The 26483-nt window shown below is 38.0% G+C and overlaps 3 protein-coding genes across 3 annotated transcripts; 1 reads left to right on the top strand and 2 right to left on the bottom strand.

The window, feature by feature from the left end:
- Positions 1–53: 53 nt before the first annotated feature.
- Positions 54–6122, bottom strand: LOC114524486 (acid ceramidase-like). Its single transcript, XM_028545577.1, has 16 exons — positions 6024–6122; positions 4693–4739; positions 4069–4153; positions 3794–3877; positions 3262–3340; positions 2836–2910; positions 2604–2649; positions 2347–2491; positions 2163–2217; positions 1882–1966; positions 1532–1616; positions 1331–1377; positions 1068–1158; positions 904–936; positions 558–614; positions 54–385 (listed from the first exon to the last, which is right to left on the bottom strand). The coding sequence occupies exons 1-16, from the start codon at positions 6087–6089 to the stop codon at positions 296–298; spliced, it is 1170 nt and encodes a 389-aa protein (XP_028401378.1). The 5' UTR covers positions 6090–6122; the 3' UTR covers positions 54–295.
- LOC114524487 (acid ceramidase-like) lies at positions 5758–11223 on the top strand. Its single transcript, XM_028545578.1, has 17 exons — positions 5758–5989; positions 6774–6880; positions 7400–7446; positions 7528–7612; positions 7700–7783; positions 7954–8032; positions 8278–8352; positions 8452–8497; positions 8985–9129; positions 9442–9496; positions 9687–9768; positions 9872–9956; positions 10277–10323; positions 10404–10494; positions 10571–10603; positions 10730–10786; positions 10944–11223. Exons 2-17 carry the CDS (start codon positions 6812–6814, stop codon positions 11031–11033), a joined length of 1170 nt encoding a protein of 389 aa, XP_028401379.1. The 5' UTR covers positions 5758–5989; positions 6774–6811; the 3' UTR covers positions 11034–11223.
- Positions 11224–11617: 394 nt separating this feature from the next.
- Positions 11618–26163, bottom strand: LOC114524470 (major antigen-like). The gene is given in 5 exon segments (XM_028545557.1): positions 11618–12566; positions 12733–17524; positions 17671–19245; positions 19248–21680; positions 25849–26163. Coding segments are annotated over 5 exon segments (9225 nt in total). The 5' UTR covers positions 26041–26163; the 3' UTR covers positions 11618–12333.
- Between the last annotated feature and the right edge of the window lie 320 nt (positions 26164–26483).

A 26483-nucleotide genomic window follows, 5' to 3' on the forward strand; every position in this document is an offset into this window, starting at 1 on the left:
TATGTGTACTCTTCAGTCATTCGTTTATATTTAACGATTTAAGACAACATTCAATCTATACTGCGACATACGTCATAAATTTAATAATTTAATGCCCAAATGTTAATTAAATGTGACAAATACGATCGGTGCAGTCTATTTCAGGTTTTGCTAAATGTTAAATGGTAATTATTGTTAGCTGGTGCGGTCGTGCTGAATTTTGACACGTATATTTCAAATATTAGCTATATATGTAAACGTACATTATCGGTTCAACAAATTAACCCCCGTGGGCAAACACGTACTTTTAATTACGTCACCAAGGAAAGCATGGATCCTTGCAATATCGACGATATGTTTCCACTTTACCAGAATTAACTTGCATCAAAACAGTGTACGTCGTTAGCTATGAGAGGAAAAGGATATCAAGCTTGAATGTTAAATCGAATATTCGAACCGAAATATATTATTAGACCGGAGCAGACTAGCAGTTGCAATCTGACTCAAAAATGCGTGTGAATTCTGGAAGTTGAAATAAAAAACTCGCGAAATTTTATCAATCCTGAAAAACGACCAACCTTATTCAAAACAGGAATCGTAGACAGGACATTGTATAAACCTTCAAAACCAACATTCTACACAGAAATTAAATGGTATTTCAATGTTTAGGAAATATTTTTATTTCAAAGTCCTTTCTATAGAAACATGCATGGCAAAACTTTCTATCCAGAAAAAAAATTGATTCAACTGTCCTATAACCTTATCGGAACGACGGAAACACGTCGATTCCGTCTAAATCGACAGGCTGCCTGCGCTACTGTCTGACTCGATAAAGTTGTGCGTTAAATTCCCAAATTTTATTAATATATAATATATTTTGGCAGCTTAATTAATATTGAAAAATGTTATTGCATATCACCGAACCTTTTGCGTCATTTCATCCATGCAAGCCTTTCCCTGATGTATCGAAAAACAAGAAGTTACAGTCAGGATAGTATGTTTGTAATTAACAAGCCGATACCACACCTTCCCTCCCCCCCCCCGCTCTCTTTCTCCGGCACTAGCTCATGTCCCCGGAGTTTTCTTACCGGTGTGCGTCGGTCATCGACGATGAGTGGAGCTTTCCAGTGATCATAGTTTGTTTGCAACACATACCAGCCAGCCTTAGTTTGACTCATACTGGCAAAAAACAGAAAATTTTGTAAATATCAGGTACACCCTGCTCTAGCTCATGCACTATATGCAGCAAGGTGTATCGTGGTGACAGTTGGTATAAAAGTATGTTTATTTGCGAAAAAAATAGAACTTAACGATCGTAATAATGGCAAAAATTGAAACTGAAAAATTATACCTCATCGGGTACATCGATTTCGTTCTTTCACGTGTTATAATTATTCCCTATTGATGATATAAAAGTAAAATACATTAAAAAGTATATACATTCCATTACAACTGCTTTCATATACAAACAAATGGACAAAGAACCAATGAACAAGAAAACAAATGCATGCAGGGCATGGTAAAAGAGAAAGAACAGTAAAAAACTATCTACCTGACCGGAGCTGTTGCCACCAAGAATATAGTAGCATGGTGCCAATATTTTGGTGTTAGAAAGGGCAGTCGAGGCAACGTCAAAGCTGTTTAAAAGCAATCAATTTCACGAGGTTAATGCAAAATAACCATCTGCCATAGCTAAAACATTACAAGTGCATACATGAAGCATATGGTGACCATAGTTGCAACAGGCATTATTAAAGCAGTAAAAAGGCAAATTCAAATTTTTGTTGTTATTGTTAACGGCAAAAACTGACAACGGTCTACAACAAGGTTCATAACTATAAGGAGACTCCACACGAGACATTACAATATTTAACCTATTTCATAAAAATGTAATTTTACTACCTCGTTGCCGTATCAAGAAGATCTCTTGCCAAGAAAGTCACCCAGTGTGAATCTCTTTCTCCCATAATGAGCCATTCAAATAGTCCTAGAAGTTCAAATGCATGAGTGGATAGTTTATCACAAGGTGCAAAATCATTTTTATAAATATTCAATCAAGGTTGCATGTCCCTGCAAATTAGCAAAAATAATAAATTCAGTTTGAAAAGCAGAATTTTTTTGGTAAAATAAACCAAGATGGCGTTTAACATAAGAAATAGAAACACTATGGAGCTTTCATTTACCAACAAATCCGCCATCGGGAACAAAGCGTTCATTCATTGTCAATGTAATTACACCCTTTTAAAAAAATGCATCTGTATAGATTTATATATCCTTTGTATCAATGCATGACAATGTTTAAATCATATACACATGCAGTGTTACTTTGCAAAGCTACAGATCTATCCACTTATATTTTTATATTACCGGTTTCATGCCAGTAATGGCACCAACAAAACCTGCAAATCCTGTAATGACGTAAACTGTTTTTCCACTTCGCTGGAAGTGAAAGTTCATGACAAGCGGGCGAAGAGCTTCGGACAATGCCCATGTATTGTTAGCAACATCCCATCTAAAATAAAAAAAACAGGATGATAAAAGAAAACACTCAACAAGGCGCATAGCACACTGCAGAGTGGTAGCACCAATGTGTACAAATATCTTAAAGATATACACTAACTTACCCAAGAAACAGCCCAAAATCAAGGTTTCGAGCATGGTAAAGTTTCCCTAAACAAAAAGGCTATGGTATAAGGAAGGAAAGTAAATAAGAGCTAGCAAGCTCTTTATGGTCCCATCAGCTGGGCAAACCAACATAAAACTATTCAAATTTGAACTAATGTCTTAAACTGTTGTTTGTCACCATATGACTAGCTGCAGGTGAAATAATTGAACTAGGAAGTTGAATCCGTTTACCTTCAGGAGTCTCGGCTACAATCGATGTACATACGGTAAATACTTCGTAAAATATGTTGTATAGAACTATCTCACCTAAAAACACAAAATTTGTGATCTCTGGTTAGTCTCAATTAGGTTGGTAAATTATTTCATTATCGCACAGTAGAATACTATATGAGATCGTTACTCATAGGATTGATAAAACAGAAGGAAAATGACTGGATGAGATAATTATTTCTGTTGTATAGGTGCGCTGCTGTAGGTGTCATCGAAAAAATTACTTTGTATTCAGGGCTTTGAAATTACGGTTACCGTTATGAAGGTGTTGACAAAATCTACGCCTTATGTACATGAGTAAGTAGTTACTCCACCAACACTATACCTGTAACCAGTACCAGCAAAAACGATAAATTGCAATGTTTAATATTTGGAGAGTTTCCTTACCAAGAGGAATTTCGGTTGCGGCCGCTATTCCTTTTAATTCACGTCCATACGGCTCCGGTAAAGTAGTCGCAATATAAGGCTGGTTAAATAAAGCAAAAAGCAATTTCATTTTTTTACATTTAGGTTTCCGATCAAGGTTAGGATTTACGTTAGCGTTAGTTAGGTTTAGTTTTATGCCTTACGAACAAGGTTCGGTGTGGGTATTTAGATAATGGTGTATAGTTACGGATTCGTTTTGGGTTACACCTATGGACAGACAGTCAGGACAGCTATCTAAGAATACTGGCATCAATGGGAAAAGTGGCCGATAAAATGTGGGAAAATTAGACCATTCACATCAGGGGTGGATCCAGCACTAGTGCACAAATTTGCATTACAAAACAAAGTGGTCATTTTTAGCAGTTTTCTTGTGTCATGCAAATTAGTGCACTAGTGCTGGATCCACCCCTGATTCACATACTAGCTTCACATGCTACATTTCTTTCTATTATGGAAGTAAGAATAACACAATTTTTTTATATTTTTCAATTACCAGATATTCATTGATGTAATTAAACAATTTTCCTTTCAAGATGAAATTTGTAAAGTTCTTTATTTCTTGCAGAAGTTGGAGCAACTGCAAACAAAGTAATAGGATGAAGTGTTAAAAAATGAACACATCTACCCAATAGGAAACAACCCCAAGGAAATAAATGTACATGGGTACTGGGTATTAAGCTCTTACAAGTTTTGCCATAGTCCAATTTTTTTAGTAGTATATGATTACTGAATACTGGAAAGAAAAGGCAATTTCTATTCGTTAGCAACCTCTGGTTTCATTCTCCTTGTGATGTCTTTCCATCTTTCTTCTGGTTCTAAATCAAGGTTTATCACAACATCGTCCACTTTGTCTCTAAATTAGTAAAATAAACTTCATGATGTATTCCTAACTAAAGCCAGGCGCACATTGGCAGAGGATTATGTTCACACATTATATGAGGAAATGCGAAACTGAACGCTTATACCGCTAAAGTTCAAAACCGTGACAAATTTTACCGTCAGAGTGCGGTGTGAACTCTTTACCCTAAAAACTTTCATTCGGTAATGCAAAATGTTTTGACGCGAATTTAGTTTTATTAAAGCGGGTCAATTTTGGTGGGCGGGTGAAAACGAAAATAAATTGTCATTGAACCAGGGCCCTGTGAACTCGCAACACCAAAAACGTAATGACACTCATCTGCTATCGTGGAAACAGTTAAAACGGTCAAACCGTGACGATTCTACCAACAGAGTTCCATGCCAGCATCGTTTCATTCGTTTGAAAAGGGTCTTACTCTACTATTATCATCCCCCAGAAAAGCACAAACGCAAAAAGCTCCACATTTACCAGGGCGCGCTTACATATATATATATATAGCGCCCTGACACCCACAGTAAAATGAGAAAACTCACGTGGTTGGTCCAGGATAAGCATCTGTACGACACTTTGTGTCTTCAATCTTAAAGAATATAATACCAGTGATGCATGAAAACAATAAAATACCAAGTACATGAGCACAAGCACAAAAGTGTGGGTATAAAAATGTAGTACTGTTGATGTTCTTGGGCATAAATAGGTTTTGGTCCTTCTTACAATGCTAATTAAATATAAGAGAGCACCGGGTTCAAAATGAGTTCTGATGTGTCAAAACCATCAGGATTTATGCCCCCAAACAATGGGCATAATTGAATATCAACAAAGCCTACAAAGGCAAATGTGCATACAGGGGGAGGTGAGATGTCATGAGCTAGGCAAAATGAGGAGATCATACTTGTTTAATCTGTCAATTCCCATTTTTGCAGGTGTTTATGCAGTTGTATGGGGCTATGTTTACCCTAAATGCATTTACATTCAATTGTTCACTATCTGATAATTTCTAATTGAAAAACATTGATATAAATACACAAATAAAACAATTTTATTATAATTGTGAGTATTGAATGAAACTCTTCAGTGTATAACACATGCAAATTAACAAACCCAATATTAGCAAGGGAGAGTCCTTTGAAGTTGGGCGAAGTTCAGTGAGAGTGGCCACAGACAGGTAATCATTCCTGTGGAACCTCTTTCTGACTTTTAAGTCACTAGTATGAATAGATTCATCCTGTTGAGGGATTAACTACAAGGAGTTGGGTTTGTTGAGTGTGTGACAATACCCCGCCAACACAGGGCCAGATTAACATAGGGATGATGTGAAGATAGGCCCTCTTCTTTGGAAAGAAAAATAGGTTTGCAACAGTGTAGAGACAGAATAAATTGAAATTTATGTTTATTGAAGATTTTTAGGCCCACACATTTCCCTAAGAACCTGGCCCAACAGCGTATTAATCTGGCCCTGCTCCATTCATTACCATTACTTTAACATTCGTAAGTTAAGTTAATTACGTTGCCCACATTGCCATACAGTATTCCCCACAATACTATAAGTATTAAAGGAACCTAAGGAACCTATCCTTATAGGGGTCGAATTTCATCAGTGTCATATGTCGAAACCTTGTCGTGGACACAAAAAAAAAATGTCAACATATCGCATAAAATCAAATTGATTGCACTTGTCAATCCGTGAGAGAACCTTGTTAGTTCTCCTCTATTTAGTGGTATAGTCGGGGTTCAGATTCACCGACGTCGCTCGTTATACTGCTGACAGCCTGACCCAGCCTGACTGATCTATTCCTGTAGTAGCTTCTGTCAGTGAAATTGTGGAAGCAGGTAATTTCTAATGTGAAGTAGATTTATTACTTACTTGTAGTGTATGAAGATCCACAAAAGTGAAAAAAAGAAGTAAATTAATAATTATTACGAGCTGCATATTTGTTGCTGTACAGCTCCGCAATTATCGTCATGTGATGTTGTTATGTGTTGCGTCTATATATATATATTATAACCACAACCATATCTGGACTAGTTTACCCACAGGGTGGGAAATGCTACTTAGCTATTTCATTCCTATACCTGTTTAAATTCTGTGTTTATATGTGTGAAATCATCAAATTGAGCGCTATAATATATCTTAAATAGATTTCGATTACAAAAGCTGTTAGGTTATCTAATGCATACGTTTTGCATAATGTTAAAAAATGAATTTCCCTACCCTATGAAAGTCGAGATACTAGTAATTTATGAAATTTGATATTATATATATAAACAATGACTGTGTACTTCCGGGTACTGTCATGTGTTCCTCCGTGCCTGTGACACAAAATCACGCGAGTGATCATTGCAATGCAACCATGAACATTTAGGGTGGAATTTGTGTCATTGGCGCTTTAGGTTTTCACTGCCTAAAAATTACAGACTCAGCTAAATTTGCGAAAACCTTTCACTTCATCAAAACCTAAATGAAAGTACCAAAGAATTCTAAATGACAATATATATTACTATATCTGGTCACGGTGATGTGAACAAAATGTTGCGAGGGCCAGATATTTGTGGTTGCATTTTGGCGTGTGTTATCACATGACATATGTTATGAAACATCATCATATGATTTAAGCCGGAACTCACAATCTGAGGTATCAGAGAAGACAAACCATGGCTCTCGCGACTCTTACAAGATTTGGATTCTTGTTTCTGGTTTTCTGCAGCGCATATTCAATGACGGTAATTAATAATGATTTTCTTCCTTATAATGTATTAATATTAATTTGCTTCCTATGAATTATTGTACGTAAAAAGAGTATTAGAGACTCAGAGTTCATGACAAATTGACAACAGCAGCAACTGAACTCGTGACATGAATTTAAGTACACCTGTGGTTTTTACACCCATTAATGCGCAGCACGCGGGTTTCGCAGCAGACTGATTTTTGCTTAAGGCGTAATCAAGTCGTAATAGACCTGATGTTACACGAAATTTGATTGGCTCCACAAAACTATCGAGCCAATCAAACGTCGGGTAACATCATACTTTCCGCGTTTGACGTTATTATGAAAAAGGTCTATTGTCGTGAACAAGTCATAGCTTGTTATTCCACGTTTATAATGAGCCATCTAAGATATACTCCGAATTTTGACTTACTATCAAAATAAATGAAAACTATATATAATGTCAAGCTATATATATATGATTTATTTCTCTATGTCATATGCATGTTGAAATACTTGTCAATATTTTCAACAGGCTCAAAAGACCGTTTGCAACCATCAATCATATCCTCCACCTGATAAGTAAGAAGTTGAGTTTGTTACCGTATATACAGAATGTGTATGAACCCTGTAGATTGTATCTGATTTTTTTTGCATGAAAAGAGATAAAGTTGATACAGTTGTAATTGATCTTGATCTGGAACCAGAAGAGAGATGGAAAGATATAACTCTGAAGAAAAAACCAGAAGTATATTTTTTATGTTAAAAAGATGGATGGTAGTTAAATAAGCTTTATATAGTATGTAACATTTCATGATTATAACCCGATATATAGATTCTTGCCTTGGCAAAAGAAATTAAGAACTTTACAAGTTTTATTTTCGATGGAAAGCTGTTCGATTATGTCGACAAATTTTTGGTATGTGCATGATATTATATTATTGTTTTCTAGTCATGTGGCGATTTTGTCGAGACTCCTGGCTCGGCTTTAAGAAATAAAATCTGCACAAAGTTCAACCGTGATATTAAATTTATTTTTCTGACTTCATAATGTAAATATCCTAGCTGATGTATTTTTTTTTGTTTTAGCCCATACTTATGCGTTCGTTACCCGATCCCTATGGTCGTGAAATCAAGGGCATTTCGTCTGCGACCGGTATCCCATTAGGTACGTCACTTGTCGCTCTCATTTGGTCTAATTGTCGTGAAAACGTCTCATGTAATAGAATACTGAATATTTCTACGTGTGTGAAAATGACTTGCTCACGACAATTATGATATCTATTCGATAATTACGATATAATGAAAAACGCGCATTATCCACATCAATGATTTACAATACAAATCCGTGAATGCAGTATGTTCCGCGAACGAAACTAAGCCTTTGTTGTTTTGTTTTGTTTTGTTTTGTAGGAGAAATTCTCCTTTTCAACATTTTCTACGAGTTAACAGTCGCCTGCACTTCTATTATTGCCGAAACTCCGTCAGGTAAGCACAAATCAGTCGTTCAACCTCGTTCTCAGGATAGTGAAATACTATCATATATCTTAGCCTTTTTTCTCCTTTTTTCTCCGCTGTAAATTATAGGGAAATTGTTCCATGCTCGTAATCTTGATTTTGGCCTGTTTGATGGGTAGGTTCACTAAACGACTCGAGATCGAATTGAATGTATCGTGTGTTCAGAAATAGCAGAACTTTAGTTGTAATAGCATGCTTTTTGAATAGGGAGAGTATGACTGTTTGTTACTAGTCATGCAGTCTGGCGCCATAACGAAACCGTCTCTACCTAAATCCTAGTCTATAGTCAGGCCTATAGTCGTCATAGGACTGACTATAGACTGCAAACGCAAACGTTACACGATCTATATGAGGCTATATTTAGGACCTAGTTGTGATACCACAGCGGAGGGTAGCACATCCAGGTAAAAACCGCTCATTTTGAACTACTATTAAAGAAGCATATCGAAAGAGCTATAGAAAGAACACTATAAAAGCTGCCTGATCCGGTACTATCGTTCTAATGATGACAATTAGCCAAGTCTCCAATGAATAAAGATTAGACGTTCTTGAAACGTTCTGTTATACTGTCTCCTGTATCATGAAAATCAACCAATATTAAGGTGGGATGTTCGAACCAACACATGGGCCATGGCGGAAGCATTACGTCCTCTTGTACTTAATTTCGACTTTCAACGAAAAGGAAAGACCGTTTATATCACAACTGGATTTCCAGGATTTGTTGGAGCGTTCACTGGATTTAGGCCAGTAAGTATTTGGCTATAAATGATCCAACAAGCAATAAATTATCCATATGACAAAATTGGCTAGGAATGATATGGTCGTAATAATGATATAATCACTCTTCATCAACGCTTTCCGAAAATTTATGCATGAAATAATTTTTAAGAGGCCTTGAACTAATTTGGCTCGTGAGTTAGTATATACCACTAAAATGGTCAGTGGATATGCGTAGCCTTTGGTCTCTTCAGCTCATTTCAGCAAACAGAAAAACATGATCTTGCATAATGCAACTGCCTGCATCTACCCGCATGACGAAATTTTCTTGCTTCATGATAGGGAGAGATTACCATTACAATGAACTCGCGGTTCTCAACAGCCGGAGGAAAGATTGGTAAAAAATAATTAGCATCTATTTTCAGTCTAAACTTTATTTTGCAATATTCAGGTGTGGCATTACAACGGTTCACTGTCTTCTATCGATACTTGGCTATAATGTCATTGTATACGAAAGTCGAAAGATGAAGATGTGTTTACCTTTGAAGATACCTTTGATAAATCTTTCTCTAAATTCCATTTTCTAGGTTTGTTGGAGTGGATCATGGGAGAGCGGGATTCGCACTGGACAACTTTCCTGGTTAGAAATGTTCTTGATAGTGGCGTTGGGTATGTTTGATTCATAAATAAAGTATAAATTAAAAGTCGTTTTACTACTATTCATTAAAGAGTGCAGGCAGCTATAAGATTTGTATTGATTTTATTTTTCTAGCTTTGATGATGCAGAAAAGTTGCTTTCAAATACCAAAACGTTAGCACCTTGTTATTATCTTCTTGGCGGCAACAGTTCGGGGCAGGTATATAGTTTGACGTCTTATCATGACGCATTAACCATTAAAGACTAATTTCATGAATAACACGCAATCGTTCCAGTAATCTAAGGACAAATATATATAGTTATGACCGCATGCATATGTAAGCCGACATATTTTTTTTCCGGCTATATGTGCCATTATACCAGCAATGATAAATTTCTTCAAACGAAAGCTGATATCATAATTGTGTTTTTTCGATTTATTATGTCGTAAACGTACAAGATATAGTTTCCAAAAAGTTTATATATTTTTCCTATCAGTCGTTACAACATATTTAATCCTATTTACTCGTCCGATTTTAGGGAATGATTATTTCACGTTCTCGAACGAAGTCATTATACCCCTTGAGGTATGCATGTTTACCATTTCTTGTTTGGTTTGAGGTGCGGTCATGTGATCATGTATGGCATTATTTAATTTTATTTCCAGCATGGACCAGGGTAAAAGTGGATGGTATCTATTACAAACTAATTATGATCACTGGAAAAATCCGTTGATTATCGATGATCGGCGTACACCTGTAAGTACACGGTTTTTTAGGTATCATCAATACATTTATAATAATATATATATTTCGTTGATTTTTATATTTTTAGGGGAACGAGTGCATGGAGGAAATGACCCAAACGGTATACAATATTTTTCAATTCAGTAAACTGAAGCAATTTTCCTCACGCAGAAGAAATTATTCGGCGTTTGCTAGTTTCCTGACCCGCATAAAGACACACAATCTGCTTCATTCTTGATTTCTATAGAACGTTGGCTTTAAAGGAATTTTCAATGTTTTATCAACTATTCCTGTATTAAACAAGGTAAAGTTATTGTCTTTTCTGTAAAATGACCGATCGGCAAAATGTCTTTCGGCAAAATTTCAGACACCTTACGACTTAGTGAGTGGAAACCAGGCAGGTAAAATAACGTAAGAGCCAATGTGTTATGATGGAAATATCGACGTTTTCTTTTCTATAGTTGACGAGTTATACTGCTATTATGCATGTGAGCACGGGTGAAGTGAGGACTTATCGAAGATATTGTCGTGATCCTTGCTTTCCTTGGTGAATAAGATTAGACTTGACAAATTTATCATGTTAATTGGGTAGATTTGGGCTTATTGGGCTGTATATTGAATTGTCTTACACTAGAAAAAAAGCATATTCAAACTATATACATAGATACTAGGAATAACTAATTGATTATTTGCCTCAAAATGCTAATAAATGGTTGCTATATCACTTAATAAAGAGCATCTCTACCATCGAGTCTTGTCTTTGAAGTTTGATCATGCACTTACCTAAGCCAATTGCAAAGAAAGGCAATGTCATTATTTAGTCGGATTCAAAACCGAGTTTGCCTGTGTGTTTGTAAAACCATGAACTCTAATTCCAAATGCCAAGGCGCCCCTCATGCCTGCGAATATAATTTGATTCATTTCGGCTTCAATTATTGTTGTTTGCCCAGTTCCAATGGACTTTTGAAATTATGGGTATCAAGCCGTAAGTGAATATCAAACCATTTGAAGTCGAAAATTTTTTTTTAAAAACTTTTTTCACGTGTCATATCTGCCTATATAAACTCATCCCTCCCTCCCCTCCCCTCCAAGAAAGTCCAAGAAAAATAGCTAAATTAGGACAGATCAAACAATATTAATATATGAGGCAAAAATTTAATTGAAATTACGTATACTATTGATGTGACAAAAATGTGAAAAAAATATTAGAAAAATACTACAAATTCTATCAATTCATTAACCTAGTGTCGTGTAATGGTATATGCTATTGAGAAACACGTGGGGAATGTTCCATTAAACAGCCGAACGGGTTGACCCAACAAGGTAAGATTTTGCTAAGATAATAGAAATACGACTAAAATGGACCTACACTTTTCATGTAAGCGCTATTCAACCACAATACGTTTCACAGCTTGATCTGACAGTGCAGATGGAAAGCTCTCTCCCTATTCTGTCCGATCGGCTATTTTGATCATGTAATACACTGAAGCACAACTATGACTAAACCATATTAAAATCTAAGTGCATAAAACAACCCAAACGAATTTAAACAAGCACTCGTCCTACAAATGCACTGTACTAACATGTACTGCAGTAATTTTAAAATATTTGGTCCTATAGAAATGGTAGGATAGTTCAACCTTGGTCGAGCAATTCCTCCTATGCAATTCCCAAAGATCAATTGTCAAAAAAGAATTTTCTCTTGCGAATGAAACTTGCGCAATAAATACCGATAAAAAAATCCCACCATTTTTTGGATGGTAAATATCCAAAATTACTACATCAAATGAGGATCGACTTAAACTAAGCTATGCAATTCTATTTATGTAAAGTTATTCGTGTTCATTATTGTCAATATTTGCCTTCGTCTAAGAATTTTCTGCTTCGCCTTTCTCTACGAACCACTTGAACTTCTCCTGTTTCTGGGCCACCGGACAAGGTTCGGGTGTAAGTCGTCGTCGACTCGCCAGGCAAAAATCCCTCGGAAATACTGTGGCTATAAGAACCAGGTGACAAGGGTCCTTCGATTGTCCTTGTCTCTCTTTTGATAACTCGGGTTCGAACTTCTCTATCACCTCCCTCGACTGAAAGAGAAACAATATTTATGGGTGATTAACAAATATCAACCGATAATGCTTAAAAGTTTTTATCAATACAATTCTAATCCGCTTATCTTTTTTAATGATAAAAACTTTGACATAATTAGCGTGTTTTTATTTATCTTATACTGAAATCTCATTTTAAACTTACCAAAACTCATGCTAGCTTCATCACTGTTTCCCCTCGAGTACACACGCGTTGTTGTCTGCCCTAAACTGTATGTGTCTGGTTTATCGTTGACGCTGAAATCCAACGTTGAGATCTCGTGTGGCTTACCAGTCACTACTGACTTGGTTTCAGGGCTCATGGCATGGGTTATCTCATAGGTCGTTCTTTCTATCTTTGGTTTCACATCCAGCGTAACCTCCGTGGTTTGTTTCTCCTTCTTCAGCACTTCGATGTCCCATTTCAGACTGGCGATCTCCTTCTCCAAAGTGACAACCTTGATGCGGAGGGTTTTGATGGATTGCTCTCGTTCCTCGATTGCTTGGTCGTGGAATTCTTTTTCGACACGGTGATCACGGACTTCCTTCTCTAACTTGACAATCAATTCGTGACGGATCACCAATTCACGGTTAGCTTTTTCGAGTTGCTCTTCCAGAATCATTCTGTCCTTGATCGCTTTCTGCAAATCAAGTTCCATTGTGTTGATCTTTTGGCGTAACGCGTACATTTCCTGTGTAACCGTTTCCAGACCGTTGGTGCTCTGTCGATAGACTGTTTCGATTTCTGTAAGCTTCTCGGTTACAATTCGCAGTTGGTATTGTAGATTTTGCTTCTCTGTTCGAAGTGTTTCCTTCTCGCTTTCGATCTCGTCGTATTTCTGCTTTAATTCTACCATTTCATCAGCCATTCTCGGGTCACCTTTTGTGACACGTTCTCGAATGATCACCAATTCTTGTTTCAATCGTTCGATTTCAATGAGGTAGGTTTCCACGCTATTCTTCTTATTCGCCATATCCCGTTTTAACTGCTCGTTTTCTTTAGTCAGGTCGCTCACTTGTTTCCTCAACTTTTCATTCTGATTCTCGCGGTCAGTAAGGTCCCGTCGGTAGATTTCAGTGGTTTGGTGAATTTGGGAGATTTGTTTCGAGAAATCTGAATTCTGGTTGTCATTTTCGTTTTGAAGATCTTGCAAACGCTTTTGCAGGTCATCTTTTTCACGATTGGCGTCGTTCAGCAGGTCTTCTAACTTATTGCAACGGTTTTTAAGAGTTGCATGCTGGCTTTCAAGGTCATTTCTGCCATCTTGCGATTGTCTATCTTTGCTGTCCAGCTCGTTCAGTTTATCCTTGAGACCATCGATTTCATATTCTTGACCTTTGATCGTGTCGGCTGCGTCTTCCATGTTTGCTTCCAGTTCTGAAACCTTCTTTTCCCGCCCTACCACTTCATCCTTAAGGACTCTGATTTTGTCATTGTTCTGTTTCATTGTATCGTCCAGATCCACTATTTTCTCGTTTGCACTTTTGACTTCGTACTCCAGAGCTGCAGCTTTCTTGTGAGCGTCCAATACTTCCCTCTGCAATTCATTCTCACGATCTTGACTTCGCTTTAGCGCATCTTCGAGGTTCTTGAATTTCTGCGTTGACGCTTGGGCATCCTTTTGGTTATCCGATGTTTGCGTGATATGAATATCGTATTGCGCTTGAATCTTGACCAACTGAATTTGCACATCTTCGTAGTCTTGTTTGAGGGAAGAATTTTCAACTTTAAGCCGTTGGTTTTCTTGTTCAAGATCAGCGAGCTTCTCCATTGCATCGTCGAGATCACGCTTCAATTTTGCACGTTCTCCGTTTGATTCCTGTTTTTCTCGATTAAGATCAGAAACATTTCGCTGCAAGATCAGGATCTTTTCTTCCATGTTAGCCTTGTCGTCGTTAAGGTGATCATAGGCATCTTGCAAGTTGTCGAGTTTCTTTTTCAAGTCTGTAGCTTCATTCTGTAGACGATCCTTTTCTGGACGAAGGAAATCCAACTCGGCTGAATCTGGTTCGCTAAACAACATGTCAGGAGCCGATTCCACCATAACCTCTTGTTGCGGTTGCTGTTGCATATTGTCCGCCATTTCTTGAATCTGGATATTAGCTGCTGCTAGTTCACGCTTGAGCTTTTCATTCTCATCTTGGAGTAGATCATTATTGTGTTGAAGTTCGGCGAATTGCATTTTAAGCTTTTGAAGTTGGTTTTGAATGTCTCTCTTTTCGTTTTGAATCTTCGCATTATCTTGTTTGACATCATTTAATTGCCTTCGCAGCAATTGATTATCACTAGTCAATTGCTTGTTATCCGTCTCCAATCTGTTGATTGTGTATCTCATTTCAGCTACATCACGAGAACTGACATCTGTTGACGATTGCAAGTCCAAGAGCTTCTTCTGAAGTCTGGCGTTTTCATTTTTCAGGTTTTCGTTTCTAACCTTGTAGTCGCCCATGATGCCTTTGAGCTGTGCAACTTGCTTGATCTCCGCTTGCAAGTCTTCCTCGAGGTCGAGAATTTTCGCCTTGGCTGCTTGAAGGTTTCGTTGTAATTCGTTCTTTGCTTTGGAGAGGTTTTGATTGGCTGTTTCCAGGTTACCAGCTTTCTTTTCTGCGTCAAGGAGATCCCTCTGTTTCTTTTCGATTGTGTCTTGGCACCCATCAAGCGAGGTTTCAAGCTGTGCAATCTTTTGATTCGCTTCGATGAGATCATCATTTAATTCTTTCATTTTCCCATCATATGCAGCATTGTACGCTTCCAATCTGCTGTTCTTGTTCTTTGCAGTGCTGAGGTCTTGCTCTAATTTTGCGATCTTTTTCTGCCATCCAAGAATATCTTCCCGACCAACCTTGTTGCTGTTTTGCAAATCATTAAGTTGGTTCTCAAGATCTGCAATTCGCTTCGTCTTCCATTGGTTATCATATTCAATGCCATCTTTTTGTCGGTTAAGATCAGAAACTGTCGTTTCCAGTTTCAGGTTCTTCTTGCGAAGGTTAGCCAGATCACGCTGGGCATCATCATGATCTCGTTTGACGTTGTCAAAACTACTTTGAAGCTCGTAGATCTTGGTTAATTTTTCCTTTCCTGAATCAACTTGATCGGGTGGAGCGGAATGTTGTACGTTCTCTGTCTCACGTTTAATCACGTTCATATCATTGGCCATCTTGCTCTTTTCGTTATGGACTATATCTAGTTGAATTTTCATTTCTGAATTATTTTTCTTCATTTTGTCCAAGAGACCTCTCAAACGATCTCTGTCTTCTTCGGTGGCCTCCAGACGCGACTGCAATGTAGCAACCTGTTGATTGAGGCCAAGGATCTCGAGTTGTAATCTTTCGATTTCCTTTCTTGCGTCAAAGTACGATTTTCTGTAATCTTCAGCAGAAGCTTTCGCAACTCCTAACTCATTTTTGAGCCTCTTGTTCTCTTGTTCGAGTGCTTTCAATTTAAATTCAATATCAGCAATAGTATTATCTCTTTCTTGAAGCTTACTTTGTAGTACGGTCATGTCTTGTTGCGCTTTCTCGTAGTCTTCTCGGTAAGAATGCAATCGAATTTTCAATGAACTAATTTCGTCCTCGTATGCATGAACTTGATTTCGTAGCCAGTCAACGTCGTTTTCTCTATCCCCAAGATCTTTTCTGTATGCGTCAACGTTGGATCTGTGTTCGGCAACTTGTCTTTCCAAGTTGGAGTGAACTTCTTTGTTTCGGAAGAGTTGTGCCTTCGCTTCATCCAGTTCACCTCTCAACATTGCCTTCTCTTTCAGTGCTTTCTGTAGTTCATTTTGAAGATCAGCTTGTTTACGTTGTGCAGCTATGATGTCGTCATTCAGTTCGTTATTCTCTTGTATCAAGGTTTTCATTCGAAGATCAACATCTGAGAATTGTTTCTGCATGTTGAATAACTGCTTCTCGAGATCGTCACGTTTTCGTTGAACGTTGCCAAGATTTGTTTGCATAAGATTGAGGTCTTCGCGAAGGAGGTGAACTTGCTTTTCTAGCTCTTTCTTTTCTTCCTTAAGAGTTTCAATTATCTTGTCTTTGTCTTTATTATTTTCCCCTTGTTCCAATTGTAACTGTAATTCTTGAAGCTTACGTTCAGTGTTCAAGAGATTCTGCTCGTTATTCCTATCTTTCATAATAACATCTTCGTGTTGTTTCTCGAGTTGATTTTTCGCTTGCTGTGCTTGTTCGAGCTGCATTCGCAAGTTGGCGTTTTCTCTCTTGAGGTTAGAGAATTGTGCGGCAAGGTCCTGGAGTTCTTGTTTCGTCGATTCAAAGTCGTCTTTGAGTGGTTTCAATTCACGCTGTGCATCGTATAGCTCTTGTTCGATCTCTTTTTTCCTGGCAAGTAGTTGTTCGTAGATACCTTCCATCTTCACGATGTATGCGTTGAGTTCCAAGAGCTTACCTTGTGCTTCCCTTTCTTTGTTTTGGCTCTGACCGAGATCATTTTCCAACTCGTCTATTTTCCTCTTTAAAATGCTTGAATCTTCAGCTGGATCCATTCCATCCCACATATCTGGGGCGCTCTCGACATTTTGCACATTGGATACGCTGATCATGTTTTCATTCTGACGGTTCTTCTCAACAGCATCGTCGAAGTCTGCGTTCAGCTTCTTCAACTGTTTCTTCAACTCTTCGTTTTCTTTCTCTACGACAATCTTGGTTTCGGTTAAATTATCGATTTGACGTTCTTTCTCCTCATTGTCTGCCTTCAGGCGATCGAACTCTGCCTGCAATTGTGCAAGTTCCTTCTCGCACTTGTTGCACTCATCACGGTGTCGCCCAGCAGTAGCTTTCAGTTCTTCGATTTTTTGATACAGACTTTCTTTGTCTCTTGTAAGTTCTTCTATTTGTTGCTCCAAGCCAGCAATTTTCGCAAGGCAATCCTTTACGTCTTTCTGTGCACGGTCTTTGTCAGTAAGGGCCTTTTGTAATCTAGTCTCCAAATCAGCAAGCTGAAAAAAGTAAAAATTTACATCAGTGAGGTGGCAAAATTTATAACCGTTCGTTGTTAGGTCTTGAGCCAAACAAAATTATTCTACTTGCAGTATATATGGGAAAATTTCATACAACTAAACACTTTTCAAAATTTCATTCTTACCTTTTCTTTGAGGTCCAGTATTTCTTGCTGGAGACGACCTTGGTCCGTCTTCAGTCGATTATTGTCTTCTTGCAACTGGTTCATTGTTGCCTTTGTTGTATCCAGATGTTTTTCCAAACTTTTCTTGTCTTTCAACAAGCCTTGCACCTCGTCTTCTTTTTCTTGCAGATCATTTTGCGCAACATCGTACAGCATCTTTGTTTCAACCACTTTTTGTTCTGCCTTCAAAAGATCCGCACGCTGGGCTGCAATTCGTTTATTTGCATCTTCCAACTGCTGCTGAAGGCTATTCTTCTCCCTAGTTTCGAATTCGTTCTTCACTTCGAGGTCGGAAATCTTGTCAGAAGCATCGTTAAGGTCTTGTTTGAATCTCTGACAATCGGCGTTGCTCTTGTCCAAGCGATTCTGTAAGTCGTCTACGCGTTTCTGGAGCATTCTATTATCTTGAGTCAATTCAATGATCTTTTGTTGAGCTTTCTTGTAATCTCCTTCCAATTTCCCAAACCTGTTCTTATTTACTTGAATTTCCGATCGTAAATTGTTTTCGCGCTCTGGTGCTGCACCAGGAGGAGCACTTTCAACATTAGACACACGCTGAACTGTGATATTGGAGCTGACTGGGACTGCTTCTTTCTTCAAATTGGTAATATTTACTTCCATCGAATTAATTTTTAGGCTTTTCTCGCGTATTTGATCTTCATATTTTCGAATGATATCTTGGGCTTTCTGGTATGCGACGCGAAGTGACTCCAGCTCCTTTCTCGTCTTTAGGAGATCCGATTCCAACTGTGCTTTGTTCTTTTTCAACTTTTCGATAAGCGCATCTTTAGTTTTTATATCTTTCTCAAACTGTTCGTTTTGACGTTCCAGCGCACGTACACGATTTTGAAGACGAACGATGTCTTCACGATCTTTCTTTGCGTTGTTTTGCGCATTTGCAAGTTCATTTTTGTAGTAATCACGATCTTTTCGTGCATTTTCCAATCGTGATTGAGCCGTTGTAAGCTGGTAGGTTTTTGTGTTCACTTGGTTTTCAAGGTTATCTTGAATTTCGCGGAGTTTTTGGACTTCTTTGTTCAAATCTTGAATTCGTTCTTGCATTTGCTGTATACGTCTATCGTCGTCTTCTTTCTCCGCTTTCAACGCATCATTGCTTGCTGTGAGATTCGCCAAATCACGTTTCAGCTCATCTAATTCGTTCTCCAAGGCTTTCACATTACGATTTGCTTCAGCGAGATTCTTTTCTTTCTTTTCCAAAAGATTACTCATTGTGTCGTTTTTTCTCTTTTGCTCAGCCAGTTGACTTTCAAGATTCATAAGGTCTTCTTTGCATTTCGTGAGATTTGCATTGGAGTCGTCAAGCTGGCGTTGCAACTTTGCTTTCTGTTTTTGTAACGAGTCGAGTTGCGATTCCAACTTGGGTATTCGTCCACGCACATCATTCAGGTCTTCTTCCGCTTTTTCGCGAAGTTGATTAGCGGTGTCTGCTTCCTTCTCGAGGTCATCGGCTTTAGCTTCAGCTAGTATTGCTCGTTCAGCTTCAACAGCTTTATCAGCAGCCAGCTGATCGTTCTCGTCTTGTAATTGGTTGATCTTTTTGCTTGTGCCCGTTGCAAATCTTCTTGAAGATCATGGACGTCGCGTTTTGTGCTGTTACATTCATTCTGTAGCTGCGTTATCTTCGTCTTAAGATTATCGACTTCATTCTGTAAGAGTTGATTTCTTGCAACTTCGTTATCGAAATCTTGCTGTGATGGACCACTGAAGAAGTCATCGCCCATACTGGATTCCACAACGTCAAATGTTTGCACAGTTATCGCTTGTTCGATATCCATCTGTTCTTTTTGTTTGATGACACCATGTAGATTTTCAACTTCATCATCCCTGTCTTTCAATTGATATGCCAACTTGTTCCTTTCGTCTTCGGTTGTTTCAAATGAATTTTTGTAATGATCCAGATCGCCTTTGACATTTTCGAGCTCGTTTTCCTGTTGCACGGTCTTCTCACGAAGCATTGTAATTAAGTTGTCATTATCATTCAACTTATTTTTTTGGTCGTCAAGCGAGGATTGAACATCGTTCAATTGGTTCTTTAGGATTATTGCTTCGTCGTTGCTCTTCTTATGATTTGCTTGAATATCTTTATTCTGAAGATCTAGGTCGTTCTTTTCTTTCGTCACTGTATCCAAATCACGTTCGAGTTTTACAATTTTCTGCTTCAGGACAGTTACTTGGTTCTTGTAGTCATTCGTCTCTCGTTGACTGATGTTTAATGCTGTTTGGAGCTCAGAAATTTTCTTCAGGAGATCTTGAATTTCTTTTGCTAGATCGTCTCGCTCTTTCTGCAGCAGATTATACTCGACTTGTAGTTCCTTGTATCTTCGTTCGGCTTCCAGTAGTTTATCCTGTAAATCTTCGTTTTCTTTACCAAGGACTTCACATTTCGACTGCAGGTCGCTAACTTCTTGATACAGCGGATCTAATTTCGCTTCCAAAGCTGCGATACGTTTCTTCAACTCTGCAATAGTATTATTCTTGCTCTCGAGTTGGTTTTTATGCCATTGCAGGTTCTTGTTCACTTCGTTGTACGATGTCTTTAAGACAGTGTAGTCGTTTGTTAACTTGGTGTTCTTTGCCTTCTGGTCGGCCAAATCACTTTCCAGTTGTGCCTTTAGTCGTTGTACGTTATCCAGTTGAGATTGTAATTTATTGATCTGCATGCGTGCTTTGGAAACTTCGCTATCCAGCTCGTCTCTTTCTTCCTGTACTTTTTGGAGCTGCTGTTTCAACTCTGCGATCTTTTTCTCGCTATTTGCAAGGCGCTGTTTGTAATCGTCTCGATCTTTTATCGCTCCTTGGCACGTCGTTTCCAGCTGGTCAACTTGTTCCTTAGCGATAGCAAGGTTGTTTTGGGCTTCATCCAGGTCTGCTTTGGTTTTGTTGAAGTTATCCTCTAATTTCTTGTATTTGCTGTTCATCGACAAAAGATTTCCTTCTGCTTCTGTAACACGCGCTTTCAACTTCGGAATCTGAGCTTCCAGGACTTTTATACGATCTTGTGCTTTTCGGTTTGCGTCTTCGACGTTTGTCAACTTGTTTGCTGTAATATTAAGATCTTTCTTAAGATCTTCCTTCGCTTGCCGGGTCTTGTCCAGAGCTCCTTCCAGGTCGTCGATGTCACTTTCAGCTTTCTGCAAATCACGTTCAAGTCCATCACGTTCTTTTCCTAAAACTTGGTTTGCCATTTCAGCCTGAGCAAGGTCCTTCTTCAGCCTCTCGATCTTGTTATCCAACTCGTCGTTGTCGGCTTCGAGGCGATCGATTTGAGAAGCTTTTGCTCCGACTTCCTCTTTCAGTGAATCAACTTCCTTTTGTTGGTCGAGCAGCTCCTTCTGCAACTGTGCGTTGTTTTCTTTGCTCTTCTTTAACTGATCTTTAAGGTTGTCTAGCTGCTGTTTCAAACCGTCTCTTTGTTTTAGCGCATTTTGCAGCTGCGATTCGTACTTTGAAATTTGCACCTGACTCGACTTCTCTTGCTTTTGAAGATCTCTCTTGGCCTTGTCGTAGTCGCTTTGAAGTTGATTGACACGATTTTGCATATCATCTAGATCTTTTAACAACCCTTCTTTTTCTTTGTTGGCCAGCTCAGCGTTGGCTTGCCAGTCGGAAAGTTGATTGTTAAGACTATCAAGATCACCGTCCATTGACGACTCTACATTATCTGATGTGCTGACCGTGATCATATCTTTCGAAGCAAGTTCCATGCGCAAACGATCGATTTCTTTTTGCAACGCATTCTTATCCAACTTCAGTTTGTCGATGATCCCGTTCTTATTCTTAACCTCTTTCTGTAAACCATCATTTTCAAACTGCTTTTCGGTAAAATTTCTTTGAGATCGGATAAGGTCATCTTGGAATCGTTTTGCATCTCCTTTCGCAGTCTTCACCTGATCTTGAAGCGCGTTTTTCTGTCGCAATAGATTCTCGATTTCCTGACGAAGTTTGTCAACCTATACATAGTTTTAATAAGTTGAATCAGGTTGGAATATTATATCGGCAGAAGGGTTAGTTCCGGTGAAACGCCATTTGCTGTATTGTATTTTCAACGGGACCGGAAAACTGGTCGACTAAGGAGCTTTGGTACTCACTCTTCCATAGTCTATCAGTTTTCTTGCTCTGGGGGCAGTTGTTCAAAGCTAGGTTAGCGCTAACCCCGAGTTATATTTTAATCCACTGTTTTAAGTTATGTCACTCTGCACCGCCGTTCGTTTTAAAACTTTACAAAAAAAGACTTCTATTTAGCTGGAAAGTACTTATAGAAAACCATATTCAATTTTATCGATTCAAAAAAATGGATGTAAAGGTTTGCGTTAAACCCATGGTTAAGCTAACTTGCTTTTGAATAACCAGTCCCTTGCAAAAGCTCTTAGATACTCTCGTCACACATATTGGTAACTATAGAATAACTCTTGAGGCAGATCTTAAAGCATCCAAAGCTAAGCAGGGGTGGCGCCAGAGAGGTGGCGCCGGGGAACTCAAGCCCCCTGTCGGGGAAAATTTTACAATTCGTCGGGAAATGAACGGGAGATATATTGAGTCACCCTCTATTGTTTTTAGTTCTCCCAAATAAAACGGATAAACTGTCTCAAAATTTAACTTAGTATTTTACATTGTACATGGTTTTCAGCATAAAAAATTTCATGAAAAAGTCCGTGACATGTTAATTTCCAAAGATCTAGAGCAATCAATTTTCAAAAATTTTCTCGCTTAGGCTTTCAAGGAGCTGACACAGTTGACTTATTGGGCTTTGTGGTTATACTATACAGTCTATACTTTCCTTGCATTATTTCCATACGCCCCCTCCCCTTTAAGTTATAACGCGTCGCTATACATATATATAGCTAATAAGGTTGAAACTGTTCAACCATATAGTCTATGCTGAACCTCTGCGATAGAGTGAATTTATCATATATAGAATATCAATCAATAATAAATAATATCCTGTCCTTAATCTCCGTTTTCTCTTTTTATATCAGTTAATCTGTTGAATAAGAATTTGTTGCTAGTTGCTATTTGAAACGGCAAACAAAAATGTCGTTACGACATACGAGGAATCCGGTGTCCGGTAAACCGGGCATCACTTAGTCGGCGAACTTTCGATTCTCTTCGAGAAACGTTAGCCTTTTTTGGTGTTAATAACTGTACGAGATGTTATAACGCAATTATTTGAAACATTTCACTGTATATACGCTGTGTGCACACGTCAATCGCCGTCTACGGAAAGTCTTGGGATTTTTGTGGTTAAGTTGCAATTGAAATTGATAAAAACCGGCCCCATGGTGAGGCATTCCTTAATTTACAAGCAGTGAACGTGGCGCCATACCAAGTAAAGAAAATCGTTCAGTTTTTACCTTTGCTATAAATAGTTGTGGTATTTGGAAGTGTGGTACTTGTCACAATTGTGCCGTTTCAAGTGCTGTGCATTGCTGGTGGTAATTTAGAGTTTAGACAAACCTCGAGAAAAAGGCTCAAACTATTTTATCCGGTATAATATCTATCAAAATGCCTAGAACTCTAAAATTTAAAAGGATACACTCGAACGTATAGGGAAAGCCACCAACTATTATATTAAACAGCCATGTAACAAAATTATAGTTATATTTTCCTGGGATAGCTGTGTTCGAATAAGTAAGTCCAACATAATTATCGCATTGCGGGGTGCGCTAATCATCTTTAAACCACGTTGTTTAAACGATACGATTAGCTGTTGAATAAGGTTAAACGTTATTCACTAATGACAAATTTTACTCTTACGAAAACCTCCACTCAATATTCAACTACGCCTGACGACCCAAGAGTAATGTGGCAGCTAGTATAGTCATACAGTACTGGTCTCATGTAGAAAACGTTAAAGTCGGGTTTCATGTTTACTTTATTAACTTGTTTTTCTTGTTTAATACTGATTTGCATGTACCTTGTTTTTAAAATCAATATAAGGTATTCTATTCAAATGAACCAATTCAAATTTAATATCAGACGGCGCTTTATCACTTATAAACAAACCATTAGGTTTCAAATCGGTGTGGAGCAATTTAAAGTACAAACTTATCGATGGCTGCATATCGATTCTTCGCGATATTTTAACATTCACAAAGCATGTATGCATGCAACTATATTCATCGATGCGTATCTAAAGAAGCGTCTCATAAAAGAGAGGTTTTAGAATATGCTAAAAAGACTGTCAATATAATCAGAGTATGATCACGTGTATCATCACTCCATCGAGCTATGGTAAACCGCCTATTTAGATTCGGTTGGAAATGGCGAAGACTGGCCGCAAAAATTCCGCTGGCTTATATAGTCAGTTTTGCAAAATTTCAATTACTGGTAATTATACTTCCTGTGGCTGTATATAAAAAAAAACCGTTTAACTAAAGTGAACTACAAGGTCAAGTCGGTTCTGGAAAGTGTTGGTCTGTTGAATTAACAAACCAACAGTTCTGCCGGTTTGCTTAATTCCCACCAGCTAAGCATTTTTAGGTTAGCGCATGGTGTGCTTTCACGTAGCGTTGCCCCAACACATATTGTGAAGTAAGGGCTGTGCACTACCGTGGTATGTTCCACTTGCAGAATTTTTCATTAATCCAGGATGGATTTTATTTTTTTCTTGCGTTTCTACTATACCTCTACTTATTACCGCATTTCAAACTTCCAACACACTTCAATAATATTATAGCGGTAACATTGAATTTTTACAATCAAGTTTTGCAATTTTACATTCCATTGACTTTGCAATGAGCAGTCATATATACAGGTATCACTATATGGGTCAGTTACACGCAGGCTATCGAGTTGTATGACTAAAAAGTCATTTAAATGTTAACAACAATATATAACATTGTTAGATCATTGCTAGTTCAGGTAAAAGACTAAAAGGTTACGAATCACCATCAGACCTCTTGGGTTGACCACAATTTGGCGTTAAAACCTGCAGAATAGGCATGCAGAAATTCAAGTCAATTTTATACAATATCTTCTCGTATTTTTAACTTCCCAGAATGCGGGGATTAAAGACTGACATTAACTTTAATGCTTCCTTTGTCGCTCAGCAAAATCAATTCGGCAAAGTCAAACAGGTCTTGACATATTGGTATTATATTGTATACCCAAAATAGATTTAAATTACCCTTCAATTACTCTATATTGCATCTGCATTTTAAGAATCCGTTCGAAACGTTAAATAGACAAAACAATTTAAACTTAACAAGTTAAGGCTCGTATCTTGAATGGTTTTAAAGCAGGAACTTTTTTCATCATTCCTTTTTCATCATTCCGTGCGAGCGAATCTTCCTGGCGCCACTAACTATACGGCGATTCCTAATAACACGCTCTAGTGATCTGCAACCTGATGAAATACCTTATACAATCTAAAACTTTGCATTTTAGAAACGTCATTGGGCTACAAACAAAATGAAAAGACCTTTAATATACCTATTTTTATAAAAGATTTTGCTTAGAAATTTTCATCTCATGAAGAAAGTCCGCTTCTCTTTGATTTCACCTTTTAATTGTTTGTGCATTATGCAAATGCTCTGCTTTGCGGTTTGAAGACTTTAAGCAACTGGAATGATTAAACTTTTCAAAAGTTTCTATATCAACGCTGTGATATTGGACATCTTGTACGCAACAACAAGTGTATAATGAGGAGTAAAAATTATGGCTGGAAATGGAAATAATTAAAGCAGTATGGTTACTATGAAATGTACTCGATGAAATAATACGAGGGCATTGCATGAGCGTGGGCAGACAATTTGCACATTAAGAATGTACCTGGGTGTAAAAGCGTTTTACCTTGACTGACTGTTGCGTAAAATGCGTCTATTTTCTCGAAGTAAACTAGGATCAGTCACAAAGTGACAGAATCTTGTGTAATATTAAAAAGTTGTTGTGCACTTGTGAAGAGCATTGGATATTTCAAACTGAGAATGAGCAAAGCCGATTGATATAAACATGCTTCACCTACTTAAAGGTCTAGGTTTCTTTTACATAAGTGAGAAATTGTATGATATTTAACGTATCCAGGCGTTAAGTTGACAACATCATGCGTTATCATTTTGTTCACTCCGATCTAGAGTTGAAAAGGTTAGGAAATATTTGAGTAAAGATAAAAGCATGTACCTCTCCTCGATGATTTTCTTTCAGGGTATCAATTTCAAAGCGAAATCGTCTCCAGTACGTTTCAAGGTCGAGGAATGTTTCCTTCGCATCATCAATCTGCTGAATGGTTAAATCTGTAAAATCTGATCCAACGAATACGGTTTTCCCTGTCTGCTTTCTTTCGTCGTCTAAATTCACCGTTATGTCGGCCATGACCACTCCGTCTGAAATGCACCACAGCAAACTACAACAACACTGAAAGCTGAGTTTCGAAGCAAGTTGTTCGTCTTTCTACTTGCAGGAAAGGCGTGCCTGCCAAGTGATCGCTATGCCTCACATCAACCTCTTATTAACACGCATTTAGTGCTTTAAATAAAGAACACGCGATTCTGACCAATCAAACTGCAGCATCGTGCAGTTAATTACCATTTCATTGTCTTCGCAAATTTAAAGTTATGACACTTGGCTGGAAACTGTGGGAATTTTATATATCAGTGTCCTGGACTAAAAACATATTTATTTAGAACTCAGAATACGGAATATATATAGGAAGAGCGAATCAAAGTCGTTCGTTTTTGTTCTTTATTGCCATCATTTGTCCGCAACGGCAGTTAATGCTTCGAATCATCCAGAATCATTACAAACAATTCTGGTTG

The sequence above is a fragment of the Dendronephthya gigantea genome, unplaced genomic scaffold (genome assembly GCF_004324835.1).
Source record: "Dendronephthya gigantea isolate DGI-Jeju-01 unplaced genomic scaffold, DenGig_1.0 000031F, whole genome shotgun sequence".
In the NCBI taxonomy this organism is placed as follows: Eukaryota; Metazoa; Cnidaria; class Anthozoa; order Malacalcyonacea; family Nephtheidae; genus Dendronephthya; species Dendronephthya gigantea.